This window comes from Bubalus bubalis, chromosome 14 (genome assembly GCF_019923935.1).
Source record: "Bubalus bubalis isolate 160015118507 breed Murrah chromosome 14, NDDB_SH_1, whole genome shotgun sequence".
Classification (NCBI taxonomy): Eukaryota; Metazoa; Chordata; class Mammalia; order Artiodactyla; family Bovidae; genus Bubalus; species Bubalus bubalis.
Window position 1 is genome coordinate 2,599,196 of NC_059170.1, and position 16,541 is coordinate 2,615,736.

At 45.9% G+C, this 16,541-nt stretch overlaps 1 protein-coding gene across 3 annotated transcripts in view; it reads right to left on the bottom strand.

Annotated features, from left to right (window-relative positions):
• TSHZ2 (teashirt zinc finger homeobox 2) overlaps positions 1-16,541 on the bottom strand; it is a 493,538-nt gene that overhangs the window by 201,715 nt on the left and 275,282 nt on the right. The window contains exon 2 of one of the 3 annotated variants that reach the window (XM_044927507.2): positions 3,689-6,637. In XM_044927507.2, the coding sequence (XP_044783442.2) occupies positions 3,689-6,637 (2,949 nt within the window). Of the gene's footprint in view, positions 1-1,417; positions 6,678-16,541 lie in introns of those variants that run through there. The other 2 variants (XM_044927506.2, XM_025264636.3) reach the window with 2 other exon arrangements.

Consider the following 16,541-nt stretch of genomic DNA (forward strand, 5'->3'; position numbering starts at 1 on the left):
ATCTTCTTCTTCTCAGGCTGTCAGGGTTGCCAGGTCTAGCACAGAATGCCCAGTTACAGCGAAACCTCAGATAAGCAATGAACACTTTTTAGTATAAATATGGCCCATGTGCTATTTGGGACATGCTTATTCTAAAAATGTATTTGTCATTTACCTGAAATGCTAGTTTGGCTGGACACCCTATATTTTATCTGGGAACTTCACATGCTGTTCACCCTGAACATGGGTTTTATCAAATCATCCACAACAAAGGTGGCAGCTTATTGGACTAGAATTCATTCCCTCTATCAATTTCAAGGTTAGGTGTGATGCTAAACTTGTACACTCTTGTGCACTGCGGTAATGACTATAATTTCAAGTCCTTCTGCATCTTAGACTCATTGATTTGCTCTTTGTTTAATTTCTGATTTTCAAGAGCATGTGGTCTTTAAAGGTATATACAAATACCTACTGAAATTGTCTCAGATTACTTATGTCCTAAATGAGGGATGCACATGAAACATATTCTAATTAATTTCTCATGAAAAGTTGCATTTAATATTTGGCAGAGAATTTTATAGAATTTAAGACTTATCTTTTTTTAAAAAAAGACCCAAGAAAAGAAATTAAATTCAGATCAAAATTCCCATCTTGCATAGAACATAGATACTGTAAAACTCAAAATTTCCATAAAACCTTGACCATCTCTCCCAAAATGACATGTCATTTTTGTACAATTCATGCGATCAGGCATCCTAACTGAAATTAGAGTTCCAGATAACAGTGATCTCATTTTGTGATCATTTAGAAACACATAAGCATCATTCTGAGCAGTGGGCAAGGATTTGCATGCATATTGTTGTCAAAGAAGGCCGTGGGGTTGGGGGGGTCGTTTGCAACTGACCAGAGCCCCAGAAAGCTGCCACCGTGCAGGTGTGGGAGCTGTGGGGCAGGGGGGGCAGCCTTAGTGTTGACGTGAACACCGTTTTTTAAGTGCACACAGCACATACAGTCTGCACGATTTCCAAACACTCAGGCCTGTTTTTCTGCGATCCGCTGTCCGAATCACAGCTCACCAGTGTTCATCTAAGAAGGGAGCTTTGTTTTCATATAATGATAATTCTGTAATAGATGCTTTGAAGGTCCAAATCAGAAATATTTATTCCGTACAGACACAGAAGGATGAGACAAGAGCTAGCCTATCTATGTGTTTAATAGACTTTTAAGTACCTTTGAGTTGGCCATGACTGAGCGACTAAAGAGCATCAAGTCCCTTTGTGTAGGTTTTTCCCACTTACTGGGTTTTCTTGGCTTCCCTAGAACAGTTATGTGTGTTTCAGATTTTGACTGAGGCTTTCTGTTTCTCCTTATTCTGTATCTACATATTGTAATGTTTTGACTATGATATTAATTTAAAAAAATGATTACAGACCTAACATGGAAAAGGTGGAAAATTGGTCTTTATTGTAGCACAGATAAACATACCTATTTGTCGTTTTCATGGGGTTTGGACCTACCACTCTGAGACTGGAAACATTTCTCTGTGTGTGTTCCCTGTGTATCCACCTTTTTTTTGAAGGACCAGGAAAGCATAATAGCAAGTTACATAAAATTTAAAACATTGTATAGCAAATAAACAGGTGTCATGGAACCCCAAGCTCACATGTAGGTTCAATAGATGTATTTCAGCTTTTCTTTCAATATAGTGTGAGCTGGACAAACCATGCTTAAGAAAGCAAGAGAGGAATCTGCCAGTAACACATTTTAATTATCATGATAAAAACATGCAAACAAACCCAAAGTCATCATCTGGGCCAGATAGCCATCTGCGTGATGGGATGGGATCCCCTGCCATCAGAGGCTCTTAGATCATCTCCCTGAGGGGATAGTTCCAGATTTCAACCCCTTGTTTCATTCTGACCATCCTCGCATTCAGTAAATCCCCCTGTGTGACGTGAAGTGAGCCCACATCCACACCATAGCCACACCCGCCCCCACCTGCAACTCTGCTCCCGCTGGTCGCTTGATGGCTGGATCTGAAATCTACTGTTTAACAAGTGCTCTGACCGTAGGAGGTGGGAGGGCTTATACAGTTGACCCTGAGCAGCATGTGTTTGAACCTAATGAGGCCACCTATAAGTGGAGTTTTTTCGAAAGTATAGATAAATACTACAGTTCTGCACAGTCTGGGTTGGTAGAACCCACAGGTGCGGAACCTTAGATACAGGAGAAGCAGGACTACGGAGGAGTGGTCATGGGGGGGCTGACTAGCAGTTACACACGGGTTTTCTGCTGTGCAGAGGGTTGGTGCCCCTAACCCCTGCGTTATTCAAGGGCCAACTGCATGCTATTATTAGCTATTCATATCTTATCGCATCTGTAACTAAAAAGACGAATCTGTATGACATAAACTGGGTTGGCAAGAGCCAGAGTTTTAAGTCAGGTGGGGTCTCATTTTGGGTTTCGGTCCAGAGTGCAGGACAATTGATATATGTGTGGGAGTTTCTAGCACATGGGGGCGGTATCATGCCGGAGAGGAGAGGAAAGGAAGGAGAGAAAATACACAAAGGGCGACGAAAATAATTTCCGCCTTGTTTATGCCCAGTATTTGAAAATGGCTGGTGTGACTAGTCTGCCAAGGTATTTGACCTTGGAATCTGTCTGCCTTCCTGAAGGTGACAGAGATCTGCTGGGCCCTGCTGACTCTGCCAGGCATGGAACTTCGACAATACGTGATGCAAATTATCTCAAAGCTGTGGGACCCCACGTGCATTGGCAATGAGTGTGCCATTTGCTTCTTTATATAAAAAAGTCTGAAGCCATGCATTGCATCTACCTTTGCTAAAGGTGAACTCTGATATTAGCTTTAACTTAAGAGCAACCAAAAGACCCAGGAAGAAAATAAGCTTCCTCTCTTTTCATCTGGGTGTCCTGCAGAGAAGACTATTTTCCTACCATCCGACTACAGGGCACATGCCCTTTCACAGGAAACCAAATGCACAGGAAATAAACAAACTGGACAGGGAGGGCAGCGGAAGGTAGCAATTGCTGCCAATAAGCTTCCAAAAGCGTTAATTATAACTAATAATGATAAAGCCAGCTTTAATCTATTCATGAGTTGATCAAGAAATCTCTGTCGAGTGGCTGCCCCCAGGAACTCCACAATCTTTATTCTCTTGCTCACTATTTCTTTAAAATTTCCATCACTTTATAAGTCATTAGCATGACTATAGGAAGGGGAGGTAGGGAAATGGGATAGTAAGAGAAGTTGGTACTTATCAATTACAATGAGGCAGAGCCTTAACGGGACCTCGAGACTTGGGCCCTGGGTCACTAGGAGATCATGAATCAAGAAGCAGTAACCTGTGAGCTCCGACTCTCTAAATCCTTTCTGTTCTATTCCCCAACGCTAAACTGCAGAAATGGAGAGAATGGTTAGGACTTATTTATGTTCTGGTCTATTCCAGCAGGCTACAGTCCTCTCGCGGTAGGGAGAGGTCAGCTGCCTCTAAATAGAACCATCTCCCTTTTAGAAGCGCCTCACCGAGTCACCGGCACGAGCACCTGGGAGCAAACCCATACCTGCAGAGCTATTCTTCGTCCGCGTCTGTTACAAACTGAGAATGGTGTTCGGGGGACTTGCTGTGCGTTTTGCTTAGGTGGAGTTTTACTGCATGTTTGCTCACAAATGTCCGGCAGCACAACTTACACTTGAATTTAGAGTCCGTGTCCTCTTCGCCAGCTGTGCTTTCCGGGGACCGCTGAGCCGACGACACCCGGGAGATCTCCTGCTCCGCTTTGCCTTGCTGCTCCACGGCCAGGCGGGTCATGTCCTTCATTTGGAAGCCCAGGTGGGACTCTAAGTGGCTGATGTAGGTGGACGGGGTTCGGAACTGGGAGGCACAGTCACCGCAGTAGAAGACAGGGTGTCCTTTGTCCATGTTCTTCAGGAACTTGGTCCCGCCCGTTTTCCTAAGCTGGTACTTGACGTTGGCAAGCCAGTGGCTGATGGTGGTCATTGAGAGTCCCGTAAACTTCGAGATCTGCATCCGCTCTTGCGGGCCCAGGTCGGACAGCAGGTATTTGCCCTCGGAGGTCTGGAAGAGGCTGGAGGCAAACTGAGCCTGCAGGATCAGAAGATGCTGGGGGTTCCAGTTGGACTGCCGGCCTTTCCTCTTATGCAAGGTGGAGACCTCACTGGACACGTCCTCGAAGCGCCTGACATCCATCTCCAGCTTCACAGGAGGGACCCTGGGGGAGGTGGCGGGCTTCGGGGTGGTGGCCTTGGGGAGGACCTTGACCATGTCGGCGATGTCGGACAGGGCGTGCTTCTGGGGCGGGGACGTGCAGGACTGTGCTTGCGAGGACTCGGCCTTCTTGCTCTTGGACTTGGTCAGGTCGATGGGCTGATCGTTGTTCTCGAACAGATAGCGTCTGGACACGCTGGCTGGCCTCGTGGAGGGGGGACTCAGGACCGGCTTGTCCATGACGCTGAGGCTCGGCTTGTGAAACATGGACATTGTGCTTGAGCTTGGGCTGGAGCAGGAGGGCGCGCGCAAGGGTTCTGTGGCTTTGCCCAGGTGATTGTTCAGGACGGACTGCAGGGCGCTGAGTGGGTTGATGCCCGGCAGGGCTGCTGCAGGGTTGGCAAGGGCGCAGCCGTTGCTGAGTGGAGATGCCGGCTCTAAGACCGGGGCTTTCTCTTTCTCACTGCCCTCTCTCATCAGCTTGTCCTCCTCCTTCGGGGGACGCGGCTCAACCTTTTTAGACTCTGCAGGGGGTTCGCTTTTGGAGAAAGCATGCCCCTCGCTGTGGCTGAACGAGGACGCCTCCTCACGGGGACTTTCTTTCCCACACTCCCTCACCGCCTCCTCTTTGTCCGTCGGCTCCTTCTTCACTTGCGTGTAAGGGGCCAGGTGTGCAGGCACGGACACCAGCGGCATCACTTTCCACTTGGGTGCGATAGGCCTCAGCTTGTTGCTGAGGTTGGGTCGGATCTGCAGGACTTGGGAGCCCATAGGCAAGGAAGGCTTCGTGCCCTCCGAGAGCTGGTAGGCTGCGTGGATGCTGGGGTACGCGCTCCAGCTGGGAGCCCCATTCTGGGCTTTGTTGATGGCGGTGGTAACGGTATTTTCCAAAGACTTCAAAATGTCCCCTCCGCCCTTCGAGCCATCTTCCAAGTCCTCCTCCCTCAGATACTGGTACTTTATCGTAGGATCTAGTGGCTTTTGGAGAGGGTCTTCATAGTCTTCGCTTTTCATGACTTTCTCATCCTGGTTGATCTCCTCTGGCTTTTCCTTTTTGCTGTCCTTCTTCAGCTCCATCGAGGAGACTGCAGCATCAGAGGCAGAGTTACTTGATGGCTTGGGAGCCAGGGCATCACTGTTTGGGGCATCTGACAACGACTGCATCTTCTCCACAGCCAGTGGGTCCAGCACCAGCTGCTTGCCTTTCTTGGAGGCGGAGCTGGTGACCTTGAGAAAGTGACCGGTGACCATCATGTGGGTGGTGAGCTGCTGCAGAGTGTCGTGGGAGCTCCCACACTCCATGCACTTCAAGATCTGGGACTTGCAGGCCTCGAACTGCCAGGTGTAGCTGGCACCGTTTTGGTAGCCGTAGCGGTTGTTGCAGGACAGTTGGAGGCTGGCGTTCTTCTGGGGCGGAAACGAATCTGCAAACGACCCAGTGGTTGAATCTGGGGAGCATGGCCGATTGACGTCGAAGACGCGTTTCTTGGCGGGAGTGACCATTTTTGATGAAATGGTTGGGACTGGTTCCTTCAAAGGCACTTTTTGGTAATGTTTTGTTTTGATCATGTGGACACTCAAATCTTGGAGGGAATCAAAGGAATCACCGCAAAACATGCATTTCAGGACCTTTTGAGCATCCTCCTTGTCCATATCCTGGAAAGCCCTCTTTCGGGGCTTGGAGTAGCTCGTGGGCCTGAGCTTGTCCTTTTTGCGGTTGTCGTCTTGGTAGTGGCCGGTTTCGTTCATGTGGACGGTCAGCTCAACCAGGGTGTCGTAGGCGGCGCTGCACTGCCGGCACCGGAACCTGCTGGCCCCGGTGAACACAGCCCCGCACATCTTGCTGCTCTGCCGGTACAGCTGGACCGAGCTGAACAGGCTGGGCTTCGACACGGACCTCGAGGGCAAGTTCTGCTGCAGGCTTTTGGACAGAGCGTCCTGGTGCCAGTCGAAATCCGTCTTGTTGCCGCCGTTTCGGGTGTCACAATTCCGCCTCTCGCTGTTGGACAGCTTGAAGCCAAGACCCAGGCCCGACCAGTAGGAATCAGACAAGATGTTGGCGTAGACGGCGGTCATCTTATCCATGCAGCTGTGGGCTTCGTTTGGAAGCTTAGGGTGCACGCTGGCTTTCTTATCCGAGGCATCTCGGCCGCACACGCTCTTGATGTCTGACACCTGATCACTGGCATCGCTCAGCAGGGACTCGTTCTCAGCGTCCTGGTTGGACAGGTGGCTTCCTGGGGAGTTCTGGTAGCTGAAGCAGCCCTTTTGCTCGGGGCCCGTTTCCGGCTCCTCGTCTGTCCCTGCGTCATTGCTGCCCTGAGGTTGAGCTCCCGAACCACTGTCTTCCTCTTCCTCCTCTTCCTCTTTGATTTCCTCCTCTTCCTTCAGCTGTTCCTCCTGGGCATAGCCTGTGAGAGGAGAGGAAGAAGACATGAAATAACAATAGAGGGTGACATATTCCACACCCACTTCCCCGCTCAGACCAAGTGCCTCCCACAGGGAATGAACAATTGAATTGATGCTTTTATGAACAATGAGCAATGAATAAAGGAAAAAGCCAAATGATGCCTTTTGTGCCATCTGATGCCTTCTTAAAAGAAAACTGGCAGGAGTCATCTTTTGAACCGTGGTGTTGGAGAAGACTCTTGAGGGTCCCTTGGACAGCAAGGAGATCCAACCAGTCTATCCTAAAGGAAATCAATCCTGACTATTCGTTGGAAGGACTGATGCTGAAGCTGAAGCCCCAATACCTCGGCCACCTGATGTGAACAGCTGACTCATTTGAAAAGAGCCTGATGCTGGGAAAGATTGAAGGAAGAAGGAAAAGAGGGCGACAGAGGATGAGATGGTTGGATGGCATCACTGACTCAGTGGACATGAGTTTGAGTAAACTCCGGGAGATAGTGAAGGACAGAGAAGCGTGGTGCGCTACAGTCCATGGGGTCACAAAGGCTTAGACACTGAACAACAACAATCGTTCTTTATAAATGCTTAGCATCCCAAGCTAATCATTTTAATGTTTAAGGGCCATCGTTCTAATACTCCTGTAACGGGGCAGTCTCTAAATTCACGTGCATGCCTTTCAGAAAAGCTGGACTGAAATTCAAATCCTATCAAAGACTTCTCTCTACAAGAAGGACATTGGCTCATAAGCAAACTAAGACAACCCTTGGCATCTTCATGGTAAGGTTTACCGTGACACTTGACCCTGTTGGCGTACAATCATCTTAATAAATAATTTTTGAGTGCTCAGAAGTAATTTGGATGCTCAGCCATTATATTTTTGAGAGCCAGTGTCTCTTTGGGTACAGCGGCTTTATTTGTAGAGAGTCGCACAGCAGGAAGAGAGATTACGGCGTATCAAATAAAGTCTTCCACTGATAGCTCAAAAATTATGTAAGCTCAGAAAATATAATGATTTTGAAATAATAGCAAATGGTGTTAGAATGGGAGATTTGGGAACTATTCTATTATTCTCAAACAGGGTTATGAAGACCTTGTGAGACAAGGCTGAAAGTGCCCTCTCGATCTTGTGCCTGTAATTTCTAATGCACTGTGATTTGTGGGTCCCCGTCATGAGATGCCAATTATACGTTTGATTTGTGGATGCAAAATGCTATTGGGAATGCATGCTTTCCTTTCTCAGAAAGGATTTAGGACCAGTAATTGCACAGGGAAAATGAAGGCATGAGAGAGCTGGCGCAAAGGGAATTGATAGGCAAATATCCATCAATTCCTGAGATGAGGAATGTGACTATTTATGCCCATGTACTCATTTTCTGCACCTGGCCTTTTCAGAGCCACGTGGATAAAATGCAACCAAAGTTGTACCAAAGCAAGAGACATTTGGTCTTAGCTTTGCATGGGCTGCACGATGTCACCGCACTAGTTTCCCTGTGGGGCTCTAGCTCCCCTCTCAGTGCAGGTGGGCACTTGGGAGAATTCCCCAGTGCAATGGCTCTATTTCCATCCACCAGTGATAATACTTGATAAAGGGGTGATCAAGCATGGGAGGCCTCTCCTGTGAGAGAGGGAGGGAGGAGAGACGGGGTATTATTAGAAGAAAAGTGCCTGCAGTCAGGAACTCCAAGGGCTCCAAAGACTGAACATGAAGAATATTTTTTTTTCAGATTTTTATTTATTTATTTTCCAAAACTAGTTTTGTTTTTTTTTTATTGAACTGTAGTTGATTTACAATATTGTGTTAGTTTCTGGAGTACAGCAAAATGATTCCGTTATATGCATTTATATATATATATATACACACACACGCATCTTTTTAGATTATTTTCTGTCTTAGGTTATTACAAGATATTGACTATAATTCCCTGTGCTGCACAGTAGGCCCCTGTTGGTCACCTGTCTCAAGTGTGTGAGTGTGTGTATGTTAATCCCGTACCTCTGATTTGTCCTTTCTCGATTTCCCTTTGGTGACCGGAAGTTTGTTTTCTATGTCTCTGAGTCTGTTTCAGTTTTGTGAATAAGTTTTAATACAACATAATAATACAAATAATACAATATATTATATTTTAATACAATATATATATTTTAATACAATATAATAATACAAATAATAATTTGTATTATTTTTTAGATTCCACCTACAAATGGGATCATTTACCACTTGTTTTTCTCTGTCTGACTTACTTCACTTGGTATGATAAACCCTGGGTCCATCCATGTTGCTGCAAATGGCCATATTTCATTCTTTTTTATGGCTTACTAGTATTTCATTGTGTGTATTCCGTGTATGTATATGGGCCACACTGAAGATGAAGAATGTTTGTTGAGTGAATATTCTCTCTAAATACATTCTTTCATTTTTATCAATATCCTATGAAGTAGGAACTATTATTATTTTCATTTCACAGATGCAGAAACTGAGGCTCTGAAGTTAAGAAATTTTTCCAAGGCCACAAAGTTAGCATTGCAAGATCATGCCTGGACCCACCCTGTGTAATGAGAGAATCCATGGTCTTTACCACCAGCCTCCACTCTCTTTTTATTACCAATCTAATACTCCGGGAGTTGGTGATGGTCAGGGAGGCCTGGCGTGCTGTGATTCGTGGGGTCGCAAAGAGTTGGACACGACTGAGCGACTGAACTGAACTGAATGGATAAGAAAACTTTGCAGAGAGCCAAAGGTTAAAGGTTAAAGTTTAAGCACTGAGATTTCCTTGAGATGTCTCTGAATTGATAACCACCTCCGAGGGGAGAATTCTGGGAATAATGGAGGCGAGAGGCCATGATTTTCAGGGACTATCATGAGACAAGAGGAAATGTAGACACTCAGCCTCCCCACTGGGTGTGCGGTCATGCTCACTCATTTCTGTTGACATTGGTGTTGTGCCTTTCCTCCCTAGCAAGTGGGTTTTTCATTCAACTGGTATTGCTGGTCTCTAGTTCCATAAATTGGTTTGAAGGGAAAAAAGCTTCTGAATCGAGACAATCATTAATAAGTGATCACCACCTGCAAGAAAACCCTGTGCTGTGTGCAGGTGCTGAGTCACTTCAGTCGTGTCCAACTCTGTGCCACCCCATGGACTGTGGCCCACCAGGTTCCTCTGTCCATGGGCTTCTCCAGGCAAGGATACTGGAGTGGGCTGCTCTGCCCTCCTCCAAGGGATCTTCGCGACCCAGGGATTGAGCCCCAGTCTCTTATGTCTCCTGCATTGGCAAGCGGGTTCCTTACCACTCATAAAGCCCCAAGAAAACTCTAGCTTAGAACAACTGAATGAGATAGCCTCACCCCATTCTCACTGCATTTTTGTTTTTCTGGACTAGTTTGTATGTTTGCAAAAACAGTCATACCATTAAGCTGAAGGAGAAGGTCTATTCACAACATCAATAAATGACTTGTTACAGAGCCAAGCAAAATACTCCAAAGAATCAGGCAAATTTTGCCCATAATGCAGAGTCACTTTTGAAAGTTAAAAGGGCTTTCCTACTCATACTTTGGGAGGATACAGATTGGCCAGGACTGTTCCAGGTTAAGACACGTAGTCACCTCACCCGTGAGTGAAAGAATCACCAAAACGAAGCATCCACACGCACACGTGGAGCTGGGGAAGACACTGAGGAGGGGCAGGAGGGCCAGTGCTCATTGCTATTGGCTAATGACTGCCAGGCTTTATTCGCCTCACTATTTCCAGCGCCTAGCCGGAGGCCTGACTAGTCACTCAGTTGTGTCCGGCTCTTCGTGACCCCATGGACTGTAGCCCACCAGGCTCTTCTGTCCATGGAATTCTCCAGGCAAGAATACTGAAGGGGGTTGCCATTCCCTTCTCCAGGGGATTTTCCCAACCCAGGGATCAAACCAGGGTCTCCTGCATTGCAGGTGGATTCTTTACCATCTGAGCCACCAGAGAAGCTGGCACTTTATAGGAAGTTGGGAAATAATTCATATTATGTTGTGTGTGTGCTGAAAAAATACATGCAATCAGGGACAGGCATTTGCACACACACACATACACACACACCCACCACAGACAATCTGCCTGGCCAATATAGCCACTTTCACACAAGGATAAAAGGAGTGTGTATGTGTGTGTGTGTGTGTGTGTGTGTGTTTGAGTGTTCTTTTTTAATGCTGACATTTGGAAGCTGAGCTTTCCAGCCCAGCTCAACTTCACAGTCTACTATGTCCTTCTAAATGGATTCCCCAGAAGAAAAGTCGAAGACAGCAAATGCCTCCCCCACAATACAGATAAAATTTTCTGCTTAATTAGGCATTGACATGTTTACTATAACCTTTACAGAAGAGTAACTCGTGCTGAGAGACCCTTTTTGTCTGTTTTCTTCTGCAGAACAGACTCAATCTCATGCACCCGATAAAGTAACACATTGAAAAGCCTCATAAAAAAAAAATGCCAAAGCATCTATCAGAGTAAGTGTGTTTGAACAATGGCTAGGGGTTCCAGGGAGTTTTACAAAACACATTTTAATATTATACATTGAAGACCGTTCACTTAAGTGGCTTTGTTTGCCATCGGCAGCTGAGAGGAGAGAGAGGGGAGACAGGCAGGGTGTGGGTGATTGGGGTGCATAATGAGTGTCTGTCTCTCTCTGTATTGATGAGATTTGCTTAATAAGATTGCATCATGTGTACATCTTGGTAAAGTGGATTAGTTGACTTTATTCCTGGCAAGTTTATTCCTATGAATACTTATTTAGCGAAGATGATGATCACAATGATGCCGAGGCCCAAAGAGAAAGGCGTGTCCTCTGCAGAGCCTCCTTGTGGATTCTGGGTTGAAGGTCGAACTTTCTGGGGGCAAACATCTCGCTCTCCAACCTAAATGTCTAATTTCATCCCTTACCACTGACTGACAGTGGCCACTCGAAGCATCCATGCTGCCAGGACAGCTGATTCATGAGCACACTCAGTTCCGTGTCTAGAAATTCTCTGGTCCAGAGAACTCTCTTCCGCTCCCTCGGTCACTGCTCTCACTGCTCTGCCACTACTGTTCTTTCCAGTGACTAAATGGCCTTCCTGCTCCCACTTCTCCCAGGCTGTTTTCCAGAGAACTAACTGCTAGAACAGGCTTCCCAGGTGGCGCAAGTGGTAAAGAACCCACCTGCCAATGCAGGGGGGGCTTCCCTCGTGGCTCAGATGGTAAAGAATCCTCCTACGATGCAGGAGAGCTGGGTTCTTTCCCTGGGTCTACCTACTCTAGTATTCTTGACTGGAGAATCCCATGGACAGAGGAGCCTGGCGGGCTACAGTGCATGGGATTGCAAAGGAGTCGGACACACCCTATCTCACACACACACACACACACACACACACACACACACACACACACACAACTACTAGAATATTCCTTATTAAAGATATTAGTAAGCAACTGGCTGTTGTAACTCCTGCAAGTCTTTCTGTTGCATTGCATTTACTGTAAATAAATTATAATAAAATTCAAACCCTTCGCCTGGAGTCTGAGCACTTGCAGGATTTGGCGGCTACCTTTTTGCTTTATCACCCAGAACTCTTGCCTCGCCTTCTGTGCCTGCAGGACAACAACCCACTTGCTCCTTCTTGCATCTGCCAATCTCTCCTCAACTGTGACTCTTTGCAATTGCAGGTTTCTCTGCTTAGAAAGCTCTTCCTCTATGGCAGTTGGTTGCTTTTCATGCTTTAGAATTCAGCTCAAATGGCCCCTTCTGAGAGAGGCCCTCCCTGACCAGTCACCCTTTCTCTGTGTGACTCTAGAGCATATCAACTTATTTACTGAAAGCACCATGGCACTGACCATACTCTGAAATCATCTTGAGGGCTTGTTTATTGATTGATTGTTTTCTCACTAAATGTAAAGATAGAATATCTGTCTCCTTGAAGACAGAGACCTTGCTTCTCCCCACACTCAGATCATATCCTGGCACTGAAAGATGTCCACAAGTTATCTAAGTGAATGAACAAATAGATAGATCATACAATGAAAGGGGATTAGTCGGGTCGCAATCTCTGTCTCTACTTCTCAGTAATGCAGGCGGTGCCTGTGATGGGTAAATCTCCCCACCCCACCCCCCAATCTAGATCAGATGTGAATTACAACCGTTCTGATCAACTTTCCTCAATGATAAAACCAGAGAGACCCCACAAATCATCTTTTCAGAGCATCCCAGCCACCTAAATTCTTGTTGCCAGAAATCCCAGAAATGCCAGAAAGCTGTGGATTGCAGCTTTTTAAGTATGAAGACTGCAAATAAGCATCAAGACTGCAAAACACCAGAAAATACACTTATCAGGAGCAGATTTTGATTCAAAAAAGAATCACACAACTTTGAAAGTATGAGTAGTTTTTGTCACAGATAAAACTCTTTGTCTGTTCTATGATATATATTACACAAATATTAGCCTGGTATTCTCCCAAATTCTTGATTGAAAAGGGGGAGAGGTGTCATTAGAAAAATACACCATACAAGCTGCAAACTTTGTACTCTATCAATAGACAGGTAAAATTTGGGAACAAATCCTTAAATTTTAGGCATTTCCTTTTAAATCAAACGTTAAAAAAACAAAAGGGAAACAATTTAAAAAATACCACCTCAGTTGTTCCAAAAACCTGTAGTCAGAATGGTTCAAATAAAATTGTGCAAAATAATTCATGGAAAGCAGGATGTGAGGTACCAGACTTTTGCTAGGCATCCATTTTTGTAGTTGCCTTGAAAATCCACAATAGAGTGTTTACAGGAAAAGCATTGACAGTTTTCAAAGCGGCAGAAGAGGTGGAAGAGTTATAACCTGAGACGATTATAAAACTCAAGAAGGTTGATTTTTTAAAGTGAAACTAGAATTCAACCAAGACCTCATTTAAAAACATACCCCATGGTGACAGGATCGTTTTCGCCAACCCACCCCACTAAATGACAGTTTAAAATCACAAGAAGATTCCACAGTGTGCAGGGCAGACGTAAATGAGGGGATCGCAAGAATTTCTGGCTGTGGACCCAGTTGGTACACGAAATGATGACACGGAGCGAGGCTTCCCTGTCACGAGCCTCTAGTGTTCTGGTGACTGTGGTCTAGAAATCTGTTAATATGTATATTATTATTGGCACTAATTGGCACTCGTGTTGGCAGGCTGAGTAAAGGAGATGGAGGATTTACTGTTCAAGGAGGCTGAGCTCCTTTCAGTGGGGACTAGGCCCAGAGTGAGGGCCGTGCTGAGCGGTTCGGTCTGCTTTGTGTCCCAGGAGGTGGTCGGCTACAGGGCTACGGGATCCTTGACACCATTTCTGAACAGAGACCTGACTTTACAGAGAATCCAGATATCACAAGGCTCAGCCTCCCTCCCACCCAGAGAAATCTAAGTGCAGGCATATTTCTAAACAGAGACATTTTCAATTCAATTTTCATATAGATTTTTATTCCTGCCATACCACACAGAACTCGTTAACATAAGCGTGACTTGTGTGTGCAAATTGAGAGAGCAGGGCTGGTTCTTTCCTCCATCTGAACATCAGGACCGAACACATAGAGCTCTTTGTTTAAAGGGATATTGAAGATGGAGTGGTTTGATGGCAGGAGGCTTCTCCTGGGCCCAGAAGTGCTTTATAGAGACGGATGGAGAGCTTTCTGAAGGTCATCAAAACAAGAACATCTCTCTTATTATTTCCTGCAGACGTTCGGCTAATTGGAATATTTTATATGCCCAATGGATATATATCAGGTGGGGTCTGTATGAGGAAACAGTCCACTTGCTTACTAGACTCTTGTTATAGGTACTTTCTAGGGCCATCATCACAGCTCTTTGGACTATAAAGCTGTTTCCAAATCATGTTCTGTGACTTTCTCCACTTCTTGGTCATTAGCAAAAAAGACTAAGCTCATTTAAATCAGAGAAAGTGGATGCTCCGTCATCCTTTTGTGGTTCATCTGTTTACTCATTTTATCAAGAAATATTTATTTCACTGCTAACACAAGTAACATACTTTAGTAAAATTTCACAGGGACTTCCATCACATTGGCTCTCCAATGGCCCAGGAGAGTAGAGAGCTGAGTTACAGACAGAAGTTGGGCGTGGGTTTGGGGAGGAAAAGGTCATGAGAAGGTCATGCATTACTGGAGGAAGGTAGGTAACTTAAATAGGCAGAGTAGACCAGATGGGAGAAAAACAGTCCTGAATTGCAAAGGTACGTAGCGCTGGCCCTCAGCTGGATAGACACGGAGACATTGTGAGTCATTGGAAAGTCCAAGCCACATTGAAAGAGTACAGCTGCTGCTCAAGGAACAACCATGGGGTCCAGGGTGGTCTGAAATTTTGTTTGGCCAAACCATGTGGAAGAAACCAAATGTGTGTAGGACCCGTCCATCTGCAAGCTCTAAACCAAAGGAATCAGGGGAAGCGAAGAGTTCAAAAATGCGGCACGCTCTTCTGGTACTTTCTTATACCATCTCTTTGACCTTGATTCTCTATCAATTCCAAATAGAAGTAACCATCCTAAGCCTGCCTGCTGCTGCTGCTGCTGCTAAGTCGCGTCAGTCTGTGTGACCCCATAGACGGCAGCCCACCAGGCTCCCCTGTCTCTGGGATTCTCCAGGCAAGAACACTGGAGTGGGTTGCCATTTCCTTCTCCAATGCAGGAAAGTGAAAAGTGAAAGTGAAGTTGCTCAGTCGTGTCCGACTTTTAGCGACCCCAGGGACTGCAGCCTACCTGGCTCCTCCGTCCATGGGATTTTCCAGGCAAGAGGACTGGAGTGGGGTGCCATTGCCACCTCTTAGCATTTGGTTAGAACAAGGGAGGAAATGGAGGAGAAAGTGTATCATAAACCTTTGCTACTCCAAGGATGGTCCTTGGATGAGCTGCAGCATCACTTGGGAACTCGCTAGAAATGCAGACTCTCAGGCCTATCGAATGAGAATCATTTAACAAGATCCCTGGGGGATCCAGAGGCTCAAGAAAGTTTGAGAAGTCTTATTGCAAAACTGTAAATTAGGAGCCAAATAATTGGCAAGCTACTTCTCTCTGCCTATGTTCCTATGTGTATGGGGGTACCAGTTTAGGAAAGAGAATACAGCTTTGAAAGTTCCAACCCCTTCTTTCTAGGGACCAAAAGATGAAATACCTGTGGCTTAGACAACTGCTTCCAGTAACACAGGGAAAAACTCACCAAGAAAAAAAAGAATAAAATCCACTAATTCAAAGACTGATCAGTTATTGAGAAGATAGAATGGCCCACTGGTTGTGTGATGAGGCTGGGCTCAGTTCAGATCTGCCAGTTACTGTTTAAATGTGGTCACAGGAAAATTACTGAAACTTTCAGAGGCTCAGCTTCCTCATCCATAAAATAAGAACAAGAATAGTATTTGTGGGGCTGCCCGGTGGCTCAGTGGTAAAGAATCCCCCTGCCAATGCAGTAGAAGCAGAAGATGAGGGTTTGATCCCTGGGTCAGGAAGATCCCCTGGAGGAGGAAATGGCAACCGATTCCAGTATTCTTGTCTGGGAAATCCCATGGACAGAGGAGCCTGGGGGGCTACAGTCCACAGGGTCACAAAGACTTGTCAGCACATACAGAGTATTTGCCTCCTAGGCTAGTTAGGAATATCAAATACGATAAAGTATGCAGCACACCAAGGCTGTAGGAATACCTTCTGACTCCCAGGCCTGTTGTAGGCACTCGATAAACACTGAACCTCCTCATCACCCATCCAAGCCCCCAAACAGCTGAAAGCAGCCGACTCTGGCTTTCTTTGTTGTTGCTGTTTTCATTGATGTTCAGTCACTAAGTTGAGTCTGACTCTTGCGACCCCATGGACTGCAGTATTCCAGGCTTCCCTGTCCTTCACCATCTCCCAGAATTTGCTGAAATT